The sequence below is a fragment of the Microcaecilia unicolor genome, unplaced genomic scaffold (assembly GCF_901765095.1).
Source record: "Microcaecilia unicolor unplaced genomic scaffold, aMicUni1.1, whole genome shotgun sequence".
Lineage (NCBI taxonomy): Eukaryota > Metazoa > Chordata > Amphibia > Gymnophiona > Siphonopidae > Microcaecilia > Microcaecilia unicolor.
In genome coordinates this window covers 52,698-77,244 of record NW_021963217.1, presented here as the reverse complement: position 1 = coordinate 77,244, position 24,547 = coordinate 52,698, and the positions used below count along the sequence as shown (strand labels likewise).

General features: G+C 46.7%; 1 protein-coding gene across 1 annotated transcript in view; it reads right to left on the bottom strand.

Moving 5' to 3' along the window:
- The window catches only part of LOC115459081 (C2 domain-containing protein 3-like), a 110,326-nt gene that overhangs the window by 33,858 nt on the left and 51,921 nt on the right, over nt 1-24,547 (bottom strand). Inside the window, exons 8-9 of the mRNA XM_030188944.1 lie at nt 18,663-18,807; nt 8,619-8,800 (exon numbers count right to left, since the gene is read on the bottom strand). Of these exons, the coding sequence (XP_030044804.1) occupies nt 8,619-8,800; nt 18,663-18,807 (327 nt within the window). The remainder of the gene's footprint in view (nt 1-8,618; nt 8,801-18,662; nt 18,808-24,547) is intronic.

The following is a 24,547-nucleotide window of genomic DNA, read 5'->3' as shown; positions in this document are numbered from 1 at the left end:
CAGATTAAAACAGTTACAGTCAAAAATCAATAGATATCTAACCAATTTATATAATAAATCATCATTCAGCTTACCAGATATATATTTAGCAAATAGAAAAGTCTTTAGATCTCTCAGAAAAAATATATGGGAATAATCAGGGTATGATACATACCTGTAGCAGTTGTTCTCCGAGGACAGCAGGCTGATTGTTCTCACGACTGGGTTGACGTCCGCGGCAGCCCCCACCAACCGGAAGAAGCTTCGCGGGACGGTCGGCACGCAGGCCACGCCCACCGCGCATGCGCGGCCGCCTTCCCGCCCGTGCGCGACCGCTCCCGCCAGTTGAATGACAAGCAATAAAATATGAAACACACAACTCCAAAGGGGAGGAGGGAGGGTAGGTGAGAACAATCAGCCTGCTGTCCTCGGAGAACAACTGCTACAGGTATGTATCATACCCTTTCTCCGAGGACAAGCAGGCTGCTTGTTCTCACGACTGGGGTATCCCTAGCTCTCAGGCTCACTCAAAACAATAACCCAGGTCAATTGAACCTCGCAACGGCGAGGGTACAACAGAAATTGACCTACGAAGAACAACTAACTGAGAGTGCAGCCTGACCAGAATAAATTCGGGTCCTGGAGGGTGGAGTTGGATTTACACCCCAAACAGATTCTGCAACACCGACTGCCCGAACCGACTGTCGCGTCGGGTATCCTGCTGGAGGCAGTAATGAGATGTGAATGTGTGGACAGATGACCACGTCGCAGCCTTGCAGATCTCTTCAATAGTGGCTGACTTCAAGTGGGCCACCGACGCTGCCATGGCTCTGACACTATGAGCCGTGACATGACCCTCAAGAGTCAGCCCAGCCTGGGCGTAAGTGAAGGAAATGCAATCTGCTAGCCAATTGGAGATGGTGCGTTTCCCGACAGCGACCCCTAGCCTGTTAGGGTCGAAAGAAATAAACAATTGGGCGGACTGTCTGTTGGGCTGTGTCCGCTCCAGATAGAAGGCCAATGCTCTCTTGCAGTCCAATGTGTGCAACTGACGTTCAGCAGGGCGGGTATGCGGCCTGGGGAAGAATGTTGGCAAGACAATTGACTGGTTAAGATGGAACTCCGACACCACCTTCGGCAGGAACTTTGGGTGAGTGCGGAGCACTACTCTGTTGTGATGAAATTTAGTATATGGAGCATGAGCTACTAGGGCTTGAAGCTCACTGACCCTACGAGCTGAAGTAACTGCCACCAAGAAAATGACCTTCCAGGTCAAGTACTTCAGATGGCAGGTATTCAGTGGCTCAAAAGGAGGTTTCATCAGCTGGGTGAGGACGACGTTGAGATCCCATGACACAGTAGGAGGCTTGATAGGGGGCTTTGACAAAAGCAAGCCTCTCATGAATCGAACGACTAAAGGCTCTCCAGAGATGGCTTTACCTTCCACACGATAATGGTAAGCACTAATCGCACTAAGGTGATTCCTTACTGAGTTGGTCTTGAGGCCAGACTCTGATAAGTGCAGAAGGTATTCAAGCAGGTTCTGTGCAGGGCAAGAACGAGGTTCTAGGGCCTTGCTCTCACACCAAACGACAAACCTCCTCCACTTGAAAAAGTAACTCTTTTTAGTGGAATCCTTCCTAGAGGCAAGCAAGACCCGGGAGACACCCTCAGACAGACCCAACGCAGCGAAGTCTACGCCCTCAACATCCAGGCCGTGAGAGCCAGGGATTGAAGGTTGGGGTGCAGCAACGCTCCGTCGTTCTGCGAAATGAGAGTCGGAAAACACTCCAATCTCCACGGTTCTTCGGAGGACAACTCCAGAAGAAGAGGGAACCAGATCTGACGGGGCCAAAAGGGCGCTATCAGAATCATGGTGCCGCGGTCTTGCTTGAGCTTCAGTAAGGTCTTCCCCACCAAAGGTATGGGAGGATAAGCATACAGGAGGCCGGTCCCCCAATGAAGGAGAAAGGCATCTGACGCTAGCCTGCCGTGTGTCTGAAGTCTGGAACAGAACAGAGGCAGCTTGTGGTTGGTCTGAGAGGCGAAAAGATCCACCGAGGGGGTGCCCCACTCTCGGAAGATCTTGCGTACCACTCTGGAATGGAGCGACCACTCGTGCGGTTGCATGACTCTGCTCAGTCTGTCGGCCAGACTGTTGTTTACGCCTGCCAGGTACGTGGCTTGGAGAAGCATGCCGAACCGACACGCCCAACGCCACATACCGACGGCTTCCTGACACAGGGGGCGAGATCCGGTGCCCCCCTGCTTGTTGACGTAATACATTGCAACCTGATTGTCTGTCCGAATTTGGATAATTTGGCAGGACAGCCGATCTCTGAAAGCCTTCAGTGCGTTCCAGATCGCTCGGAGCTCCAGGAGGTTGATCTGCAGATCCTTTTCCTGGAGGGACCACAGACCCTGGGTGTGAAGCCCATCGACATGGGCTCCCCACCCCAGGCGAGATGCATCCGTCGTCAGCACTTTCGTGGGCTGCGGAATTTGGAATTGGCGTCCCAGGGTCAAATTGGTCCGTATGGTCCACCAGAGCAGTGAAGTGCGGCAACTGGTGGAGAGGCGGATGACATCCTCTAGATTCCCGGTGGCTTGGAACCACTGGGAAGCTAGGGTCCATTGAGCAGATCTCATGTGAAGACGAGCCATGGGAGTCACATGAACTGTGGAGGCCATATGACCCAGAAGTCTCAACATCTGCCGAGCTGTGATCTGCTGAGACGCTCTGGTCTGCGAAGCCAGGGCCAGGAGATTGGTGGCCCTCGCTTCGGGAAGGTAGGCCTGAGCCGTCTGGGTATTCAGCAGAGCTCCTATGAATTCCAGAGACTGGGTTGGCTGGAGATGGGACTTTGGGTAATTTATCACAAACCCCAGCAGCTCCAGAAGCTGAATAGTGCACTGCATGGACCGGAGGGCTCCTGCCTCCGAGGTGTTCTTGACCAGCCAATCGTCGAGATATGGGAACACGTGCACTCCCAGCTTGCGTAGGTAGGCCGCTACCACCACGAGGCACTTTGTAAACACTCGTGGGGCAGAGGCGAGCCCAAAGGGCAGCACACAATACTGAAAATGCCGTGCGCCCAGGCGGAATCTGAGATACTGTCTGTGAGCTGGCAGTATCGGGATGTGAGTGTATGCGTCCTTTAAATCCAGGGAACATAGCCAATCGTTTTTCTGAATCATTGGCAGAAGGGTGCCCAAGGAAAGCATCCTGAACTTTTCTTTGACCAGGAATTTGTTCAGGCCTCTCAGGTCTAGGATGGGACGCATCCCCCCTGTTTTCTTTTCCACAAGGAAGTACCTGGAATAGAATCCCTGCCCTTCCTGCCCGGGTGGTACGGGCTCGACCGCATTGGCGCTGAGAAGGGGCGGAGAGTTCCTCTGCAAGTACCTGCTTGTGATGGGAGCTGAAAGACTGAGCTCCCGGAGGACAATTTGGAGGCAGGGAGGTCAAATTCAGGGCGTATCCGCACCGCACTATTTGGAGAACCCACTGGTCGGAGGTTATGAGAGGCCACCTTTGGTGAAAGAATTTTAACCTCCCTCCGACCGGCAGGTCGTCCGGTACGGACACTTGTAGGGCGGCTATGTTCCCGTGGATCCAGTCAAAAGCCCGTCCCCGGCTTTTGCTGTGGAGGCGCAGGGGGCTGCTTAGGCGCACGCTGTTGACGGGAACGAGCGCGCTGGGGCTGTCCCTGTGCCTGACGAGGCCTTCGGGCCGGCTGGTTGTACCTACGCTTCGCAAAAGAATAGGGTGCAGCCTGCCGAGCCCGGGAAAAACGCCCGCCCGCGGGGGCGGGTGCTGAAGGCGCCCGGTGGGAGAGCTTGTCGAGAGCGGTTTCCCGCTGATGCAGTTGGTCAACCATCTGCTCGACCTTCTCGCCAAAAATATTATCCCCCCGGCAAGGGACGTCAGCCAATCTCTGCTGGGTGCGGTTGTCCAGGTCAGAGGCACGCAGCCATGAGAGCCTGCGCATCACTATACCTTGGGCCGCAGCACGAGATGCCACGTCACAGGTGTCAAAAATCCCCCTGGACAGGAACTTTCTGCACGCCTTCAGCTGCCTGACCACCTCCTGATATGGCCTGGACTGCTCCGGCGGGAGCTTATCGACCAGGTCCGCCAGCTGTTGCACATTGGTCCGCATGTGGATGCTCATATAGAGCAGGTAAGATTGGATGCGGGTCACGAGCATGGAGGATTGGTAGGCCTTCCTCCCAAATGAGTCCAGAGTGCGAGACTCCCGCCCCGGGGGCGCCGAGGCGGTATCCCTCGAACTCCGTGCCCTCTTGAGAGCAGAATCCACGACCGCTGAGTCATGGGGCAACTGGGGCCGCATGAGCTCTGGGTCAGAGTGGATCCTGTACTGGGACTCTGCTTTCTTGGGAATGGTGGGGTTAGTTAGTGGTCGCACCCAGTTCCGAAGCAGCGTCTCCTTCAGGACATTGTGCAGCGGTACCGTGGAGGACTCTCTAGGTGGTGATGGATAGTCGAGGACCTCGAGCATCTCGGCCCTCGGCTCTTCCACAGAGACCACGGGAAAGGGAATGCTTATAGACATATCCCGCACAAAGGAGGCAAAGGAGAGACTCTCAGGAGGTGAGAGCTTCCTCTCCGGTGACGGCGTGGGGTCCGAGGGAAGGCCCTTAGACTCCTCTGAGGAGAAATATCTCGGGTCTTCCTCTTCCCCCCACGAGTCCTCATCCTCGGTATCGGACATTAGCTCATGTAGCTGAGTCCGGTACCGGGCCCGGCTCGACGTCGAGGCACCGAGGCCTCGGTGTCGTCGAGCGGTGGACTCCCGCGCCGGCGGGGACGGAGCTCCCTCCATCGACGTCGACGGGGACTCCACCTGCGTGGCGGTCGAGACCGGCACCGCAAGCGGCGGCGGTGTCGACAGCCCCGGCGCCGGGCTAGAGCTCACCGGCGCCACAGTCATCGGCGCCGGGGGCGCAAGCACCCCCGACGCCGGCACAGCCTGGCGCATCAGCCCTTCCAGGATCCCCGGAAGGATGGCTCTGAGGCACTCGTCCAGGCCCGCTGCCGGGAAAGGCGGTGGGGCCGGTAAGGGTGTCGGTGCCAGAAGCTGCTGGGGGCCAGGAGACGGCACCGAGGTGCCGGAACCCCGACGCGTCGGTACCTCCACCACCGACGGAGATCTCTCCTCTCTGCGATGACGCTTCGGCGTCGACTCCCCTTCAGGGTGCACCGAGGGCTCCCGGTGACGGCGCTTCTTGTCTTTTTTCCGGTGCACGTCACCGGCGCCGGAGGGCATGGAGGAGGAGGAGGTCGATCCCCCTCGGTCTCGAGGTACCGGGTCCGACAGGGTTCGGTCCCGTGGCTCACGAGCTGAGGGAGTGACCGGGGCCGACAGCCCACGCGGCCTCTCAACCCCACTCTCACCGGCGGACCGGCGGGCCGACGGGACCTGTTCTCCTGGGGTCGCTGCCATCGGTGCCGATGTCTCGGGCATCGATACCGGTACCGAAGATCCGGCCTTCGATACCGATGCCGTCGAGGTCGACGTCGAGGGGCCGGCGCAAGTTCCAAAAAGACGGTCCCGCAGAACTTGCCTCGCAACCTGAGTCCGTTTCCGGAGACCGAGACACAGCGCGCACGACTTGAGATTGTGCTCCGGCCCGAGGCACTGGAGGCACCAAGCGTGGGTGTCGGTCTGCGAGATCGGCCGGCCGCAGCGACCACACTTTTTAAATCCACTCAGGACCTTCGAGGACATCGACGGAAAAATCGCGTCGGCGAAGTCAAAGTCGGCAATGGTGGCTAAAATCACACCACGAAAAAACTAGCCGACCGAGCGGCCACTAGGCCGCAACGAGGCGTCCCCGCTAGAAGCGAGGGAAAAGGGGAGCGCGTGCTCCACACGCGCAGTCTTTTTTTTTTTTTTTGTAAAAGAAAAGATAATAAAAGGAAATTAAATTAAATTAACGAAGCGCGATCCGCGTATACGCGATCGCAAGAGTCCGGCGGCTGAAGTAGAGAGAGCGGCAAAGCACGACTCTCTCCAGGCGCGGAAAAAAAGGAACTGGCGGGAGCGGTCGCGCACGGGCGGGAAGGCGGCCGCGCATGCGCGGTGGGCGTGGCCTGCGTGCCGACCGTCCCGCGAAGCTTCTTCCGGTTGGTGGGGGCTGCCACGGACGTCAACCCAGTCGTGAGAACAAGCAGCCTGCTTGTCCTCGGAGAACAATCTTAACTCTTTTATTTTACCTATTTTATTTACACCCTAATTACTGATAATCATACCCTGTCCTGATATCATTATATTATGTTGTTATCCATCTACCCACTTCTTAATCAACATAATTTTCGTATGAACCTTAACAGCAATAATTCTGAAATTCTTCTCCGTTAATATGATTACCATAATATTCCTATGCACCTTATCTATTATATATACTCTGATTTCTATTCCATCAATGTGATTGTATTATATTGTAAGCCACATTGAGCCTGCAAGTAGGTGGGAAAATGTGGGATACAAATGCAGCAAAATAAATAAATAAATAAACTCAATAGGAAGAGATTTCCAAAGATTAGCTGCCTGGTAAGGATAAGATCTTAAAGTTTTTGTTTGGAGGCTTTCTTTAAGTGACGGCATCTTTTGTGAGATCGGCATTGCTAAGGAAGTTATTAGTCACTAACCACATTTGAGCGGATACTTATCCAGAGAGTTTCTCTTTGGTTTTGCTTTCTAAAGATCTGTCCGCAATATTCAAATAGAGGTTCTGGACACTCTTGACCTCTGCCGCAGGCAGACTATCGCCGAAACACGGCCCGTGTCAGGCCGTTCATGAATAAAGTAGATGTACTAGTCTTGAAGACCCTTGTGTGCTTTTTTTGCTTGGTTTCGTTGGTGTACTCTTGATCCCTTTCTTTTTCTTGTCCATACCAATACCTATGGCAGAAAGCCTGGTTGCCAGTCAAAAGTATCAAAAGTTATCCAAGCTACGTGCTTTCGATACTCCTGCTTACTTGAAAGCTGGGGAAGCTCTGCAGTCTGCTCCAAGAGGAGAGTGTCCAAAAACTTAAGCACATTGTATACCAAGTTCTTCAATACATGACTATGTAGAGCTGGTAAGACTGGATGTGGGAAATGAGCACTGAGCCCTGAAAACACTTCCCTCCCAAAAGACTCCAGAATGCAAGATTCCTGCCAGGGGTAGCTAAGGCACAGGTCCTCAAACTTCTGGCACTTTTGAGAACAGACTCTATACAAGGGGTTCACCTTCTTAAGAACAACCTACACAGTGAAAGCGGTCTCTCAATTTTTCAATTATGCAGTCATAAGGATGTTGTCAACGGGCACTTGTGAAGAAACAGTGTGTTTTAAGCATGTAAAAAGTATTGAATATTTTCCTGCATTATGTTCTGGAATGTATTTCTCCTATTTGGCCAGCAGATGGTGCATGTTTATGCTTAAAGCGGTTACAGAGGACTGACTTGTCTTTCTTTATTTGGCACACAGATAATAGAAAGTGTCTGTAGTGATGTAACCAGTTTTAAATTGAAACTTGATTGTGTTGGGCTCTGATTTCCCTGGAGTTTTGAAAATTAACTAGCAGGTGCTGACTGTTGCTTCAGTCTTAGCCAGGAAGAAAGAGAGACAGATCTCTTTGCTGAGGCTCTGTGAATTATATGTCCTGACCTTCCCAGGGTACTGTTTAGCCAGTATGCAAATGTTTAATTGGTGTTATAATTTATCTATATTTCAGTTACCTGTTATTATTTGCCTATTTGCACTCTTTTGTTCCACTGTTCAATATTTTTAAGAGAATAAACATAATTGTTCGCCCTGTTTGTCTGGATTGATAAAGAATCCTGGTGGTTTGTGTATTGGGTGAGTGTTTTCTAGAAACTTTGGGGCCACTGGGACTGTGGCTCCAGTAACCTAGAAATCACTGGGGATAGTTTGAGAGAGGAAGGCTTGCCCAGAGGTGGTTGTGACCCAGTCAGTGGGAGGAGGGTGGAAGTGTAGAGCACAAGCAGCAGGTGCAGGTTGACCTGAGCTGTGCTGGAGATAGACCCTCTAAGTGGCCATGAGGTAACCCCAGGCAGGTGGCTAGGCATTTCATGACAGCACTGTCACAACTTTCTTAGGAGGGAAGACACACCCCAGGAAGACCGATGGCGCTCTAGAACCCTGGACAGGGAGAGGAACCTGGATTCCTCATACAAGCTTCAAGAGAAGCTCATATGTCCCTTGCACTGTCCATATCAACTAGACACCCAGTTCTCCAACTAGGAACTTGCAGCACCCACAAAATATCAGACTGCAGATGCATGGATAACCCACCTACCACCTGACTGAGACAGAGAATATTGGTTTGGAGAAGCAAGCTGGACAGTGCCCTTTAGAGGGCAGAACTCTCAACCTTTTGTACTCTGTCTCCCTGTGCTTCTAGAGGTACATAATCCATATGTCTAGACTGCTCTGGTAGACAATAAGGAAGAACACATTTTACAAATATTCACATTATTTTTATTTACAAATTATGAATTTAAAAATATTTTTGGCTTCATATAAGTAACATTAATTCACATGTTTGTCACTGTAGCTCTCTCCCACATCTATCTCCCTATGCCCTTCTGGCGTATAGCACTTTACCTTGTGTTTTTTTCTGCTTCCATTTCTTTCAGATCATGCACTTGTGAGTCAGATGCCTTCTGAGATATAGAGAGGTCACCTGAGCCATTTCTTTGAACACTTTTCTTCATTGTTTCTCTATTAACTTGAACTTCACCATCATCTTCATCGCTGAGAAAATCACTTAGACTGCTGTTGGATTTCTTAAAGGTTGCAGAATAAAAGAAAAATCAGTATTAATCCTTAAGTCAGTTTTATGTACCTCAACAGATCCCTGCAGCAAGGATGTTTTGTACTGTACATTTCATTGCTTATATATAAAAAGTCCTTAGTATCAAAATGGACAATATATCACTTCCTAGCTCCATGTCCCAAGACGTTATGCTCATTCATAGGCATCATAAACCAGAGGGTATTTGTTTCATTTTTTGGTCTCCATCTTTGCTGATTGCTACTGCCAAAGTTATACCAAAGGGGCCAACCAACTGGATACAGAATACCATTTCCCAGCTTGTGCACAGCGATCAAGCAGCTTTTATACCGGTAAGGCACAGGAGGGGAAACTAAGGCCTAGGGGTCAAAACCAACCCACCAGGTCATTCTTTCCTGACCACTTGCATCAGGTAAATTTACATCATTTCTGGTCTACCAAGTGTAACTCTGTAGCTACTCTGCCAATGCCATCAGTGAAGGCTCAAAACATCCATCTTTGATAAGGAACTTTAAAAGTGAGCATTTCAAACTTTTGTTGGTATCTCCAAAGGAACTGAATCCAGCAGACAATGGAGAAGGGGGACTCCAACACTTGCAGCACAGGAAGAGCAAGGCACCAGTAGCAGCGGCAAAAGCAAGAGTTTTGGAAGGGACCCAACTCCTTCCAGTCCAGGGAAACCTACACCAGAAGACCTGAAGTGGAAAAATGGCAAGTATCCATGGCCCTGCCACCAGAAGACAGAGATAAGATGGTCTGGGATCATGGCATAAGCAGAACAGTGGTGGGGACCCCTGGCCCACTACCCTAAGATCTGAAGGAATCTTTAGCCAGAAGGTGATAGGAAACAGTGGGAGGGTGGGGAGGAGGAAGGGTAGAAAACATGAAAGGGAAAAAGGGAGCTGGATTGAGCACTTCCATCCTCCCCAGACACATTCATCTGCACCCTCTCTACAGCTACAAGTATACACATAACACCACACATACACACAAATACCTCACAATGGCTTTATCCACTCACTCAATGAAGCCTCCGCCACTCACTACCCCACTACTCACTCGCTCAGCCCCTATCATTCAAAACCTCGCCATCCAGGGAGAAAGTGACATCAGCTGACTAGATGGACATCTGAGCTCTAAGCTTTGTCTAACCACCCTGCAAAAATAAGGCAATCCAGACCCATCTGTGAGTAACAAAGGTCTTTCTCACAATGAAGCTCCCCAAAGCAGTTGGTGATGGCAACAAGGAGAGAGAGAGATAGTAGATTTGGTTTAAAGCAATTTTTATTGAACAAAGAAAGTGGTATTTGATCCTACATCAAACAAGTTGTTCAATAGTTCCCTACCCTAACCCTCCACCCCCTCCTCCATATTAACAACAACAGTTTCATTGAGGAACATATCTTCAATAAAAACAAGACAAAGAAAAGAACATCTTAAGCATTACAACCCTTCTTACAACTTATCTCCCCCCTTCCAAGATTTTTCAGGCCCATCTACCCATCCTCACCCCCCACTTCCAAACTCCTCTGTAATCTGCAACTTCCAGCAATGGCAAATGGATGTCTTTTGCTCCTATGACCAACCAAGCCTAAAAGCACGGACATAAAGCCCCTACTTCCCTCTCTCCCGCCCCTATCTATCCATTATCCTTCTGGTGTACTAGTCACTATTACACGTTATCATAAGGTGTTTAGGGATAAGGCTGCGCCCCCTCAGGCTAAAGTGTTTGCATGTAAGAATCCCACACCAATAAATATTGTTTTTTCTGTTTGGAGAAACCCCAGGCCTCCTCAGGAAACATCCATGATTTTAGAATACATTTCCTTGCAACTTGGCTATTTTACAAAATAATAGTCTCCCCCCCCCCATCCTTCCCTCTAAATGGCCCCTGTTTATCCAATAGCAATTGTTCTGGGGAGACTGCAACCTAGAGCAATGGTCATATAATGGGTTATTGCAGCCCAAAATTGTTTAATCATCAAGCAGCAGCAGTTGGACACGAAATCAGGCCGGGGATGTAGAAACTTCTTGCACACCTGGTCTGCATATTTGGCTACCTATCCTCATGTGTGCGCTCTGCTCTCCTGAAAACATTAGAGCTTTGTGTTTGCAGGTGATTTTGGCACGATGGGGGAATTGTCTATGATTGTTTTGAGGGGGGGGGAGTGATAGGGAGAAGATAAAGGGTTGGGATGGGTCTTTGGGTGTTTGTTGTGCATTAAGTTTTACATTTCTTCATAATGTGAATTTAATAAAGATATTTACACATAATCATTGAGCAGCCCCAAAATGTGTGACAAAGTATTTTCAGCTCAATGACATTTGGTGCAAAAAGGAGACAATATTTCTCCCAGGTTACACAATTGTGCTTGGGAGAAATAGGCTCTGTGCAGTATCCTAAAGTAGCACTCCCAGAAGCAAGATGTGAGCCCATGGAAGGATACCCTTAATGTTATTCAGAATGTCCCAATCTGCCAAGCGAACCCCTAGGTCGTATTCCCACCTTTGAGTCACCTCCTCCATATCCTTTTGGTCCTCAAATTTACACAGGGTTCTAGGTAACCCAAATATGAATATATCATGTTCCAAAATCTCACTGAAAATATCCCTTACCTTTTCCTCCTGAAGAAATTGCAGAGTCATGGAATCGGAGGTAGGGTATTATTATGGATTAAGAACTGGTTGAAAGATAGGAAGCAGAGAGTAGGATTGCGTGGCCAGTATTCTCAGTGGAGGAGGGTAGTTAGTGGGGTTCCGCAGGGGTCTGTGCTGGGTCCGTTGCTTTTTAATGTATTTATAAATGACCTAGAGATGGGAATAACTAGTGAGGTAATTAAATTCGCCGATGACACAAAATTATTCAGGGTCGTCAAGTCGCAGGAGGAATGTGAACGATTACAGGAGGACCTTGCGAGACTGGGAGAATGGGCGTGCAAGTGGCAGATGAAGTTCAATGTTGACAAGTGCAAAGTGATGCATGTGGGTAAGAGGAACCCGAATTATAGCTACGTCTTGCAAGGTTCCGCGTTAGGAGTTACGGATCAAGAAAGGGATCTGGGTGTCGTCGTCGATGATACGCTGAAACCTTCTGCTCAGTGTGCTGCTGCGGCTAGGAAAGCGAATAGAATGTTGGGTGTTATTAGGAAGGGTATGGAGTCCAGGTGTGCGGATGTTATAATGCCGTTGTATCGCTCCATGGTGCGACCGCACCTGGAGTATTGTGTTCAGTACTGGTCTCCGTATCTCAAAAAAGATATAGTAGAATTGGAAAAGGTACAGCGAAGGGCGACAAAAATGATAGTGGGGATGGGACGACTTTCCTATGAAGAGAGGCTGAGAAGGCTAGGGCTTTTCAGCTTGGAGAAGAGACGGCTGAGGGGAGATATGATAGAAGTGTATAAAATAATGAGTGGAATGGATCGGGTGGATGTGAAGCGACTGTTCACGCTATCCAAAAATACTAGGACTAGAGGGCATGAGTTGAAGCTACAGTGTGGTAAATTTAAAACGAATCGGAGAAAATTTTTCTTCACCCAACGTGTAATTAGACTCTGGAATTCGTTGCCGGAGAACGTGGTACGGGCGGTTAGCTTGACGGAGTTTAAAAAGGGGTTAGATAGATTCCTAAAGGACAAGTCCATAGACCGCTATTAAATGGACTTGGAAAAATTCCGCATTTTTAGGTATAACTTGTCTGGAATGTTTTTACGTTTGGGGAGCGTGCCAGGTGCCCTTGACCTGGATTGGCCACTGTCGGTGACAGGATGCTGGGCTAGATGGACCTTTGGTCTTTCCCAGTATGGCACTACTTATGTACTTATGCTGTTTTTAGTTTATCATAATTTATCTCCCAGTCTGCAAATGTAGGATTAGCCAAACTCAGGAAGATCTTGTCAATTACAGTCAGATCTACCACCATTTTCTATATGAGCACCCTCCACACAGCTCGCAATGGTTGAAATAGGACATTTCCTTTTAGATTATAGGGGAGCCTACTGCTTGGTTTATGTAATAAACAATGAAAATGGTAAGGCACAGAATAAGTAAATTGCTGCTTTTCAAGCATTCAGTCTCTAATATATCTTAATAAACAAGCATTATTATATAGTTTCAGATTTGGTAGACCCAATCCTCCCAGCTCTAATTCCAAGAACAACTGCAATTGTAATTGAGATATTAGATTTAAAAGAATACACCTACCAAGGCACCATAACCAAAGACTGGGAAGAAGCAAATAGGGTAGAACACCACTGAATGTGCAAGAGGATCGCAAGGCGGGGAAACAATGTGACAAGGCAGTGGCTGTAGCCAGAAGGATGCTAGGCTGCATTAAAAGAGGTATAACCAGCAGAAGAAAAGATGCCAGTATGCAAGTTGTTGGTGAAGCCCCACTTGGAGTATTATGTTCAGTTTTGGAGGTCGTATCTTGCTAAGGATGTAAAAAGACTTGAAGTGCTTGAAAGAAAAGCAACAAAAATAATATAGGGTTTGGACCAAAAGACGTATGAGAAGAAACTTGAGAAACTGAATATGTATACCCTAGAGCAGTGGTCTGCAACCTTTTTAATGTAAAGGGCTGTAAAGTGAAAGCTCCAGGGGGCCACCAAAAGATTGTAGGCTTACATATATAATTTTCAATAATAATTTTGATTCTACAAGAATATATTTTTTATGTTTCAACATATTTTATTGATGGTAATGCATAATAAATACTTTCAACAACACAGGAGAACAGAAAATCAAATGTCAAATGAAACACTAATCTCAGCATGATAAATTCTGTCATCAAACATTTAACAGTTTTATCCCCTCCGCTCCTACCCAAACCCCAGTCCACCCCTAACCTTCTATTTTATGACAATCCACTATACAACCAATACAAAAAAAGTCTAAGAAACTTTTGTTCTTGGAAACTCAACAACCTAACCAGTAACCAACAGAACCCTCCCCCCACAAATAACCACAGAAAACTCGTCCCAAACCTTGCTGTCCACCCTCAATTAACACTCATGATCTCAATTTATTAAGCAATAAGCACAGCCTGATGTGGATAGCAACTGAATACAGGAATCCCAAATGGTCAAAATCTTCTGAGTGCGCTTGTGTAAAACTGAGGCATCTCCAGTTTCCCAAATGGCCAGGTTAAGAATCCGATTCCTCCAGCTCCAGAATGAAAGAGGATCTGTGGATATCCACTTGCATAAAACACTTAAGATCCACCAGCCTCAATTTCCAAAACAGAAAAAACTGACCCTCCCCCCCCCCAAAATTCTCGAGGTTCTACCTTGCCTAGCAAGCAGACATGTGGAGTCAAAGACTTTGAAAAATTGTCCCAATGTTGTCCAAATGTATTGCACCTTTGCAAAGCCCCAAAGAGAATTGGGGGGGGGGGGGGAGAGTTCTCTGCAGCCAAACATTTTATATATTGAGTGAAGGGCACCATCCCAACGTGAAAAAGTTCTAATTGGGAGATATAAGCTCTATGCAAGATTCTGAAATGTGTTTCCTGTAAAACTGAGGTCATAACCACCTTGGGAATACTTTTTAAAGTGAGTGATATATCGCAATCTGGTACTGAAAGCCCTAGGTCCTGTTCCCATCTGCCTCTTACCAACTCCAAGTCTTCCCTGCTACCCGCCCACTAAGCGCTTTATGAATATCAGATATAGACAACTTCCTTTTGAGATAGAGGCAAAGAAAGCTCTTAAACAATCCCACATCTGTAACCCCTGGGCTCCCCCATTTACGCTTTGAACATAATGTTTTAACTGACAGTAGGCAAACTGGTCTCCCCATTCCCTAATCTCCAAATCAATAAGGTCATTCAATGGTGTCAGCACCCTCGCCTGCACAAACATAAGTTCCAATAAGATCAAATCTCATGCTTCCCACTTGACAAAAAGCCCAATAAGCAAACTAGAAACTTCCATGCTTCCCTTAACGGTCAAAGTAGTACACTTCAACCCCATGATTTCAGGAGTACCCTGTAGAGCACTCTTACTAATAAAGTAAGATGGTAGGCTGAAAAGAAAGCTACTTCATACGAATATGGTGTATAATCCTGACCGTGATATAGCCAAACATATAAATGTCTAGTTAAACAGGACTGATTGTACAGCCTAAGATTTGGAATCCCTAGTCCACCCAAAGCTCAACTACCCACTAGCCAATTATATCTGATCTTGGTCTTCTTACCCGCCCAACAAAATTTAGAAATCAGCTGGGACAGGCTGAGTATGTCCTTATTCAGCAGCTGCAGGGGAAGGATTTGAAGAACATAGAGTCATTTAGGAAACAGAACCATGCAAAACAAGATCCTACCCATCAAGGAAAGAGGCAAATGCCCGGCACTGACATCAGGCTCACCGGTCTATAATTTCCTGGATGGGACAACTTCCCTATGAGGAAAAGCTAAAGTGGCTAGGCTTTTCAGCTTAGAGAAAATACTGCTGAGGGGAGACATGATAGAAATCTATAAAATAATGAGTGGAGTGGAACAGGTAGATGTGAATCGCTCGTTTACTCTTTCCAAAAATACTACGACTAGGGGGAACGCAAAGAAGCTACAAAGTAGTAAATTTAAAACAAATCAGAGAAAATATTTCTTCACTCAATGTGGAATTAAACTCTGAAATTCGTTGCCAGAGAATGTAGTAAAAGCCTTTAGCTAAGTGGGGTTTAAAAAAGGTTTGGATAGCTTCCTAAAAGAAAATTCCATACGCCATTATTAAAATGGACTTGGGGAAAATCCACTGCTTATTTCTAGGATAAGCAACATTCAATTCAACTCAAATCAATTCTTGTATATCGCTAATATCCACTTTCCAGGGTTCAGTGAGGTTCACATTCTATGTGACACAAAAACAGAGACCGTCAGAGTGTATGGCCCCTGTTGGAAACAGGATGCTGGGCTTGATCGACCTTCGGTCTGTCCCAATATGGCAACCCTTATGTTCTTATGCTCTCACCACCTTCAACCCTGCATCTGGAGTGCCCAACTCCATTGCAACCATTTCCTTGACTACCCTGGAAGGTTTCTTAATCTCTTCTAAGAGTGCGGCCTCTGATTTCATAGCTTCTGTCAGCTGTCCTTTGAAATTTTCAACACCACCAGCACTTGTGCTTTATGAAAAGTTAACTCCTTCTCTGTGGCAAATAAACACCATAGTGATATATTCTCCAGGAATTCCTCATTCTCCAGGAACCCACAGGACTCTCTGGGTCCATGAAATCTGCAGATCCCAGCAACTACAACTCTTTTAAAGATCCGTTCAAGGGAAATTCTCACCTTTTTGGCTCCAGATGGTCCATCCCCCAGCAGTGGCAGCACAGCCCCTGTAGGAGACTATCCCCTAACCCCAAGCCCTTCTGCATGCAAAAGCTTGATGCATGAGGCCACTCCAGACTAAAACCTTGCCCTGCTGCCTGCTTTTTCCTGCTGCATTCATTCAACACCTGAGAACTCACCCAGCTTAGAACAGGAAGTCTGCATGCGCAGTGTGCAAAATGGAAGAGTTCCCACCAAAATCAGATCTCCCATCAAGTCAGGCGATCCACTAACTGCCACACCTCATCAGTCTTCCTGCCCATGCAGTCCCTCTCCACACAGCACTCTGTTCGCAGTACCTACACTGACGGTTGTCATCGCACAAGCAGTGCTGGCCACTTGTAGAAATCTGAGGGCGGCAGCCACTGCATACCACACAGCACCAGCCATGCTACTCGTGCAATGTCATCCTGCCATCTGTTGGTGCAAACCCAGCACCTCTATGAACTAAAATCCCCCAAAAATGGTCTTTCAAAACTTTGGCTGCCACAGCTGCACAAAAGACTTGGAGCCTCTGTCCATTCATGTCTGCCTCCTCGCAATAGCAGACAGAATCTCCCAGAAGAAGCATATGAGAGGTGAAGGGAAGTAGCCAAGCCAAAACAAGTCCTGGCTCTTCACCAAATAACTGTCTTTCTACTTTTCTTTCCTGTTTTGAAGAAACCAAACTGATGTACCAAATTTTTGCCTAGACTACAGACTGAGAAATACCGATGACCTAGGGAAAACCAGCAATGCGATGGATCAATACAATAATAACAGCAGCCATGGATGTCACACTATCAACAATTAGCTGAAAACTGAACACAGTTCAGGGCAACGACCCTCTGCTTTAGTTCACTGCTAGCTGCTTTACATCATTAGGCTATTCCTCCCTGAAGGTCACCATGAGTCAACACCAACTCGATGGCATTTAAGAACTGGGGACTGCACATCATACTTATAGTTCTCAGTCTCCATTTGCTGGCGGGGGGGGGGGGGGGGGGGGGGGGGGAGGGGGACGGGTGATTACCCATTTGTCTGAACTGATCTGGAAGGACACTAATGAAGAGGATATTCTTGAATTAAGAAAATTTCCATTTCAGACACTTTAGTTGAAAAAGGATTCAAGATGCTTTACAGGTGGCACTTGACATTTGAACAGTTGGGAAAGATATATAAACAGAGTGCAAATGAATTTTAGAAGAAGTGTGAACAAATAGAAACGTTATCTTCATATGTGGAGGGGATGCCCAGAGGTGCATAGATACTGGAACAGTTGTATTAAGATTATGCAGAAAATAATGAGTTATTCAATACCAGAACCACCAAAAACCTTCTTGCTACATTCTTATAGACCAGATATAAATAAGAGAATATGAATTTTCAAAATAATGTATTGCAGCAAAAAAGGGAGATATAGCACTTAACTGAAAACAAGCTAAATTAACAGGAATTAAGCACGTTTGTGAAAGACTAAGTAGAACATACAGTTTGAACAGACCACCAAGCATATACAAATGGAAGAAAGAAAAATCAACTGAGGAATAGGTGATCAGGAAAAGGCAAGAAGACCACTAGTAAGAACAAGAGTTGAGCAAATTGAGAGAGATGTTTATGAGTGTTTATAAAACTAAACTGTACCGTCAGGGGCAAGATGCATGGGGAGAGGGAGAGGAGGAGGCTTGAATAAAGAAAGAAGTAAAGAGGGTTACAAATGATAAATGGCTAAGAGAAATTGCAAGTTGGAAGAGGAGCCTAAGGGTTACTGCAGTAGTCCAAGAACATGAGGAACTGGGTTCAATGCCCACTGCAGCTCCATGTGACCTTGGGCAAGTCACTAAACCCTCCACTGCCCCAGGTACAAAATACGTACCTGCATATAATATGTAAACCAATTTGATGGTAACTACAGAAAGGTGGTAAATCAAATCCCATCCCCTTTCCCTTTCATGTTAAAAAGAGGAGATGATGGGGGAATGAGAGGGGAGGGGAATTGGAGTAAAACTGAAAAATGTTTAGGTCGATGAAGTTGTTAGTTCCTTGACAAGAGAGGGATCAAGGGTACACCAACCAAACCAAAGCAAAAAAAGCATACAAGGGCCTTCAAGACTGGGACAAGTACTTTATTAATGAAAGACCCGACATGGGCCGTGTTTCGGCGATAGTCCACCTGCATTAGGGGTCAATAGAATGTCCAGAACCTCTACTTGACTACTGCAGTAAGGTCTTTAGAAAGCAAAACTGAAGAGAAACTCTCCAGATAAATATCCGCTCAAATGCGGACAGTGAATAACAACTTCCTTAGCAATGCTGATCTCACAATAGACGCTGTCTCTTAAAGTCGCCAAACAAGGCCTTCAGGATGTTGCTATAATTATTGTGATTGGCACTGTTTATATTGCCCAATAAAACTTTAAATTTTAAAAAAAGTAGTAACATTTAAAATATGCATAAAGGAATCACAATATTTGTTTCCACAGTATTTACTGAACACATCAGATCACGTAGCCAGTCAACTTTGTCACGTCCACACAATACTTACAGGAGCAGAATAAAACAGTTTTTCTAGAAGACTCTGATCATAGTGTGGATCATTCAATTCACTGTTGTCACAAATGTCACTTCCAATACAGAGGGAATCTGGAGGTGACTCAGTCCCATTCCAGTCACGTAAAGGGAAAGGATCGCTGTGATGCAAAAGAAAGGTCTCTGTTAGTATTATTACAGAAAAGCTATGTCTTACCTGATAGCTTTCTTTCCTTTTTCTCACAGCAGATGAATCCAGATTTGTGGGTTGTGACCTCTACCAGCAGATGGCGATAGAGAGTACTAAACTGAACCCTGTCTTATAGGACAGTACCTTTCCTGGTCAGTTAGTACAGCTTATAACAAAGCAGAAGGAAATAAGAGACATCCATATCTCCTTCCTTACAGACCCCGTTACCTAGTACAACTAGAAGAAAATTAGAAAAACAGTTGCAAAAGACAATGGAACTACTCAACTAGCGACCACTACTGTAGAAAAGGGATGGGATGCTGGATTCATCTTCTGTGGCTAAAGGAAAGAATGTTATCAGGTAAGACATAGCTTTCCTTCCTTAGCGTCAGCAGCAGATGAATCCAGAGACTTGTGGGATGTAGTAACACAGTCCTCACATCGAGTGGGAAGAAGCTGCTCCCGCCAATCAGAATCGAGCAAAGGAAGCACCCTCCCAAGCGGCGGCATCCAAACAATAGTGAAGCGCAAAAGTACACAAATACAACCGTGCTGCTGCCCAACAAATGTCTTCTTACGAAAAGGAGGTAGATTTTGCCCACAAAGCCACCACTGCCCTCGTAGAGTGAACATGAAGCGCTCCTAAAAGTGGTATGTAAGAGAAAAGATAAGAGTACAAAATAGCCTGTTTTATCCATTGAGCAACTGTTGTCTTGGACACTGCCATCCCCCTTCTAGGAGTAGAAAGCAGAACGAAGAGATGATCCTGCAAATACTGAATAAGCACACGATGAACATCAAAGGTGTGCAGAGCATGGAAATCAGAGGGATAATCCACCTCCCTGAAGGAGGGAAGAAAAAGAGGCTGGTTGACATAAAAGGATGACACCACCTTAGGCACGAAAGACAGGGCCATACACAAAGTAACTCCCGACTCTGTGAACTGAAGAAATGGGTCTCTGCAAGAGAGAGCCTGCAATTTAGAGACCTAATGGGACAAAATAGCCACCAGAAAAAAACAGTCTTCAGAGTAATATCTGTCAATATGGCTTTCTTCAACTGCTGAAAAGATGCTTGCAGCAACCCCCGAAGAACAAGATTAAGGTGGAGGGTGAAGATGAACAGCACCCTTCAAGAAGCAGATCACACTGGGATGAGCAGCCAAAGAAGAATGGAGGAGACAGCCCTGAAAGTAAGAGAAAGCCGCCAAATGCATCCGAACTATATTATAGGCAAAACCCTTTTTTAGCCTGTCTTGCAGGAATGCCAAGATTTGTGGAAGCATAGCCTGACAGGGATTGAATGCCATCTCAAAGCACCATGGCTCAAACACATGCCAAACCTTTGTGTATAGTAGCATAGTAGATGACGGCAGAGAAAGACCTGCACGGTCCATCCAGTCTGCCCAACAAGATATATGTGCTACTTTATGTGTATACCTGACCTTGATTTGTATCTGCCATTTCAGGGCACAGACAGTAGAAATCTGCCTAGCACTAGCCCCGCCTCCCAACTGAGGAGGTAGTGCACTTTCACGTATGCAACAGGGCTGTAATCACCTCTTTCGCATACCTTAACTGCCAAGAGCCAGGCCATAAGACCAAAGCAGAAGGGATCCTCCATCGGAATCAGGCCTTGATGAAGTAGCTCGGGATGTATCTGAAGGTGGAAGGGCTTGTCCACGAGAAGATGAACCAGGTCTACATACCAGGGACACTGCGGCCAATCTGGAGCAAAGAGAATGACCAGACCCTGGTGATGCAGAAGACAAAACACCCTATCGATCATGGGCCACAGAGGAAAGTCATAAAGGAGAACAAACTCTGGCCACTGCTGAAGGAGTGCATCGATGCTCACTGACCCTAATCCTTTCTTCCTGCTGAAGAACTGGAAGAATTTGGCATTGCGGCAAGTCACCATAAGGTCTGCATGCAGCATGCCCCACTTCTGGGTTATGATGCTGGAGGATGACAATGACAATTCCCACTCTGCCGGATCCAACAAGGTCTGGCTGAGAAAATCTGCCTGCACACAGAGAGCCCACGATGTGCACCGCCAATATCTGCTGCAAAGTGACTTTCAGAGAAAGAGCTGACAAGCTTCCATCGCCAAGGCCAAACTGTGGGTACCCTCCTGCTGACTGATATGGGCCACCACTGTCACGTTGTTCGAGAGCACACAAACTGAATTGTCCTGCAGGAGTGGAAGAAAGGCTTTAACAACCAAACGAATCACTCTCAGTTCCAGGTAACTGATGGGCCACTGTGACTTGGGCTTGGACCACTGCCCCTGGGCACTGCAATGAAGATAGTGCATCTCCCAGACCAAAAGGCTAGCATCGGTAACCATCATTATCCAGGGAGGTGACGCCAACGGCATGGTTGAACCGAGATGCCCCAGAAAGAGCCACCATGTCATACTGCGCCTTGCCAGAGGCATCCAAAGGAGGAGTAACTGGTAATCCTGAGACAGAGCCAACCAGCAGCTCACAGAGTCTGTTGCAGGGGATGCAAGTGTGCCCTGGCCCAAGGTAGCACCTCTGAAGTGGCCATCATGGAACAAAGAATCTGAACATAATTCCACATATGAGGATTCGGGATCCAAAGCAGGAGGCAAATGTAAAACTGAAGCTTGACAATCCTCTGTGAAACTAGGAAATCAAGTACGCTAGCGTTTAACTATAGAAAAGGTGATTACGACAAAATGAGAAAAATGGTGAAAAAAAGACTGAAAGGAGCAGCTCGCAGAGTAAAAAACTTGCATCAGGCGTGGATGCTGTTTAAAAACACCATCCTGGAGGTTCAGGACAAATATATTCCACGTATTAGAAAAAAGGGAAAAAAGACTAAACGTCAGCCGGCGTGGCTAAACAGTAAGATAAAGGAAATCATTAGAGCCAAAAAACAATCCTTCAGAAAGTGGAGAAGAGAACCAACTGAAAGTAACAGGATAGATCATAAGGAATGCCAAGCCAAATGCAAAGCGGAGATAAGGAGGGCAAAAAAGGACTTTGAGAAGAAATTAGCGTTGGAAGCAAAAATACATAGTAAAAATTTTTTTAGATACATTAAAAGCAGGAAACCGGCCAAAGAGTCGGTTGGGCCGCTGGACGAAAATGGTGTTAAAGGGGCGATCAAGGAGGACAAAGCCGTAGCGGAAAAATTAAATGAATTCTTTGCTTCGGTCTTCACCGAGGAGGATTTGGGGGGGACACCGGTGCCGGAAAGAATATTTGAAGCGGGGGAGTCGGAGAAACTAAACGAATTCTCTGTAACCTTGGAGGATGTAATGGGTCAGTTCAGCAAGCTGAAGAGTAGTAAATCACCGGGACCTGATGGTATTCATCCCAGAGTATTAATAGAACTAAAAAATGAACTTGCGGAGCTACTGTTAGAAATATGCAATCTGTCCCTAAAATCGAGTGTAGTACCGGAAGACTGGAGGGTAGCCAATGTTACTCCGATTTTTAAGAAGGGTTCCAGAGGAGATCCGGGAAATTATAGACCGGTGAGTCTGACGTCGGTGCCGGGCAAGATGGTGGAGGCTATTATTAAGAATAAAATTGCAGAGCATATACAAAAACATGGACTGATGAGACAAAGTCAGCACGGATTTAGTGAAGGGAAGTCTTGCCTCACCAATCTAATGCATTTTTTTGAGGGGGTAAGCAAACATGTGGACAATGGGGAGCCGGTTGATATTGTATATCTGGATTTTCAGAAGGCGTTTGACAAAGTGCCGCACGAAAGACTCCTGAAGAAATTGCAGAGTCATGGAATCGGAGGTAGGGTATTATTATGGATTAAGAACTGGTTGAAAGATAGGAAGCAGAGAGTAGGATTGCGTGGCCAGTATTCTCAGTGGAGGAGGGTAGTTAGTGGGGTCCCACAGGGGTCTGTGCTGGGTCCGTTGCTTTTTAATGTATTTATAAATGACCTAGAGATGGGAATAACTAGTGAGGTAATTAAATTCGCCGATGACACAAAATTATTCAGGGTCGTCAAGTCGCAGGAGGAATGTGAACGATTACAGGAGGACCTTGCGAGACTGGGAGAATGGGCGTGCAAGTGGCAGATGAAGTTCAATGTTGACAAGTGCAAAGTGATGCATGTGGGTAAGAGGAACCCGAATTATAGCTACGTCTTGCAAGGTTCCGCGTTAGGAGTTACGGATCAAGAAAGGGATCTGGGTGTCGTCGTCGATGATACGCTGAAACCTTCTGCTCAGTGTGCTGCTGCGGCTAGGAAAGCAAATAGAATGTTGGGTGTTATTAGGAAGGGTATGGAGTCCAGGTGTGCGGATGTTATAATGCCGTTGTATCGCTCCATGGTGCGACCGCACCTGGAGTATTGTGTTCAGTACTGGTCTCCGTATCTCAAAAAAGATATAGTAGAATTGGAAAAGGTACAGCGAAGGGCGACGAAAATGATAGTGGGGATGGGACGACTTTCCTATGAAGAGAGGCTGAGAAGGCTAGGGCTTTTCAGCTTGGAGAAGAGACGGCTGAGGGGAGATATGATAGAAGTGTATAAAATAATGAGTGGAATGGATCGGGTGGATGTGAAGCGACTGTTCACGCTATCCAAAAATAATAGGACTAGAGGGCATGAGTTGAAGCTACAGTGTGGTAAATTTAAAACGAATCGGAGAAAATTTTTCTTCACCCAACGTGTAATTAGACTCTGGAATTCGTTGCCGGAGAACGTGGTACGGGCGGTTAGCTTGACGGAGTTTAAAAAGGGGTTAGATAGATTCCTAAAGGACAAGTCCATAGACCGCTATTAAATGGACTTGGAAAAATTCCGCATTTTTAGGTATAACTTGTCTGGAATGTTTTTACGTTTGGGGAGCGTGCCAGGTGCCCTTGACCTGGATTGGCCACTGTCGGTGACAGGATGCTGGGCTAGATGGACCTTTGGTCTTTCCCAGTATGGCACTACTTATGTACTTATGTACTTATGTTCCGGCTTGATGTACTATATCGAGATTTTCAGAAAGCTTTTGATAAAAGGTCCTCTTGAGAGACTCCTGAGAAAATTAGAGCGTCATGGGATAGGAGGCAAGGTTCTGGTGTGCATTAGGAATTGGTTATTGGACAGAAAACAGAGGGTAGAGTTAACTGGTCATTTCTCTCGATGAAGGCGGGTGAACAGTGGAGTGCCACAGGGATCTGTACTGGGACCGGTACTATTTAACATATTTATAAATTATATGGAAATCGGAACGACGAGTGAGGTGATCAAATTTGATGATGATACAAAACTATTCAAGGTTGTTAAAAACAAGTGCAGACTGTGAAATATTGCAGGAAGACCTCTGGAAACTGGGAGTCCAAATGGCAGATGAAATATAATGTGCAAGGTGATGCACATTGGAAAGAATAATCTGAATCATAGTTATCTAATGCTAGAGTCCACCTTGGGGGTCAGCGCTCAAGAAAAAGATGGGTGAAGTTGTAGATAATACGCTGAAATCTTCTGCTCAGTGTGCAGAGGTGGCCAAAAAGCAAACAGGATGCTAGGAATTATTATGAAAGGGATGGTAAATAAGACCGAAAATACTATAATGCATTTACATTGCTCCATGGTGCATCCACACCTTGAGTATTGTGTTCAGTTCTGATTGCCATATCTCAAAAGATATAGCGGAATTAGAAAAGGTTCAAAGAAGAGCGACCAAAATGATAAAGGGGATGGAACTCCTCTCGTATG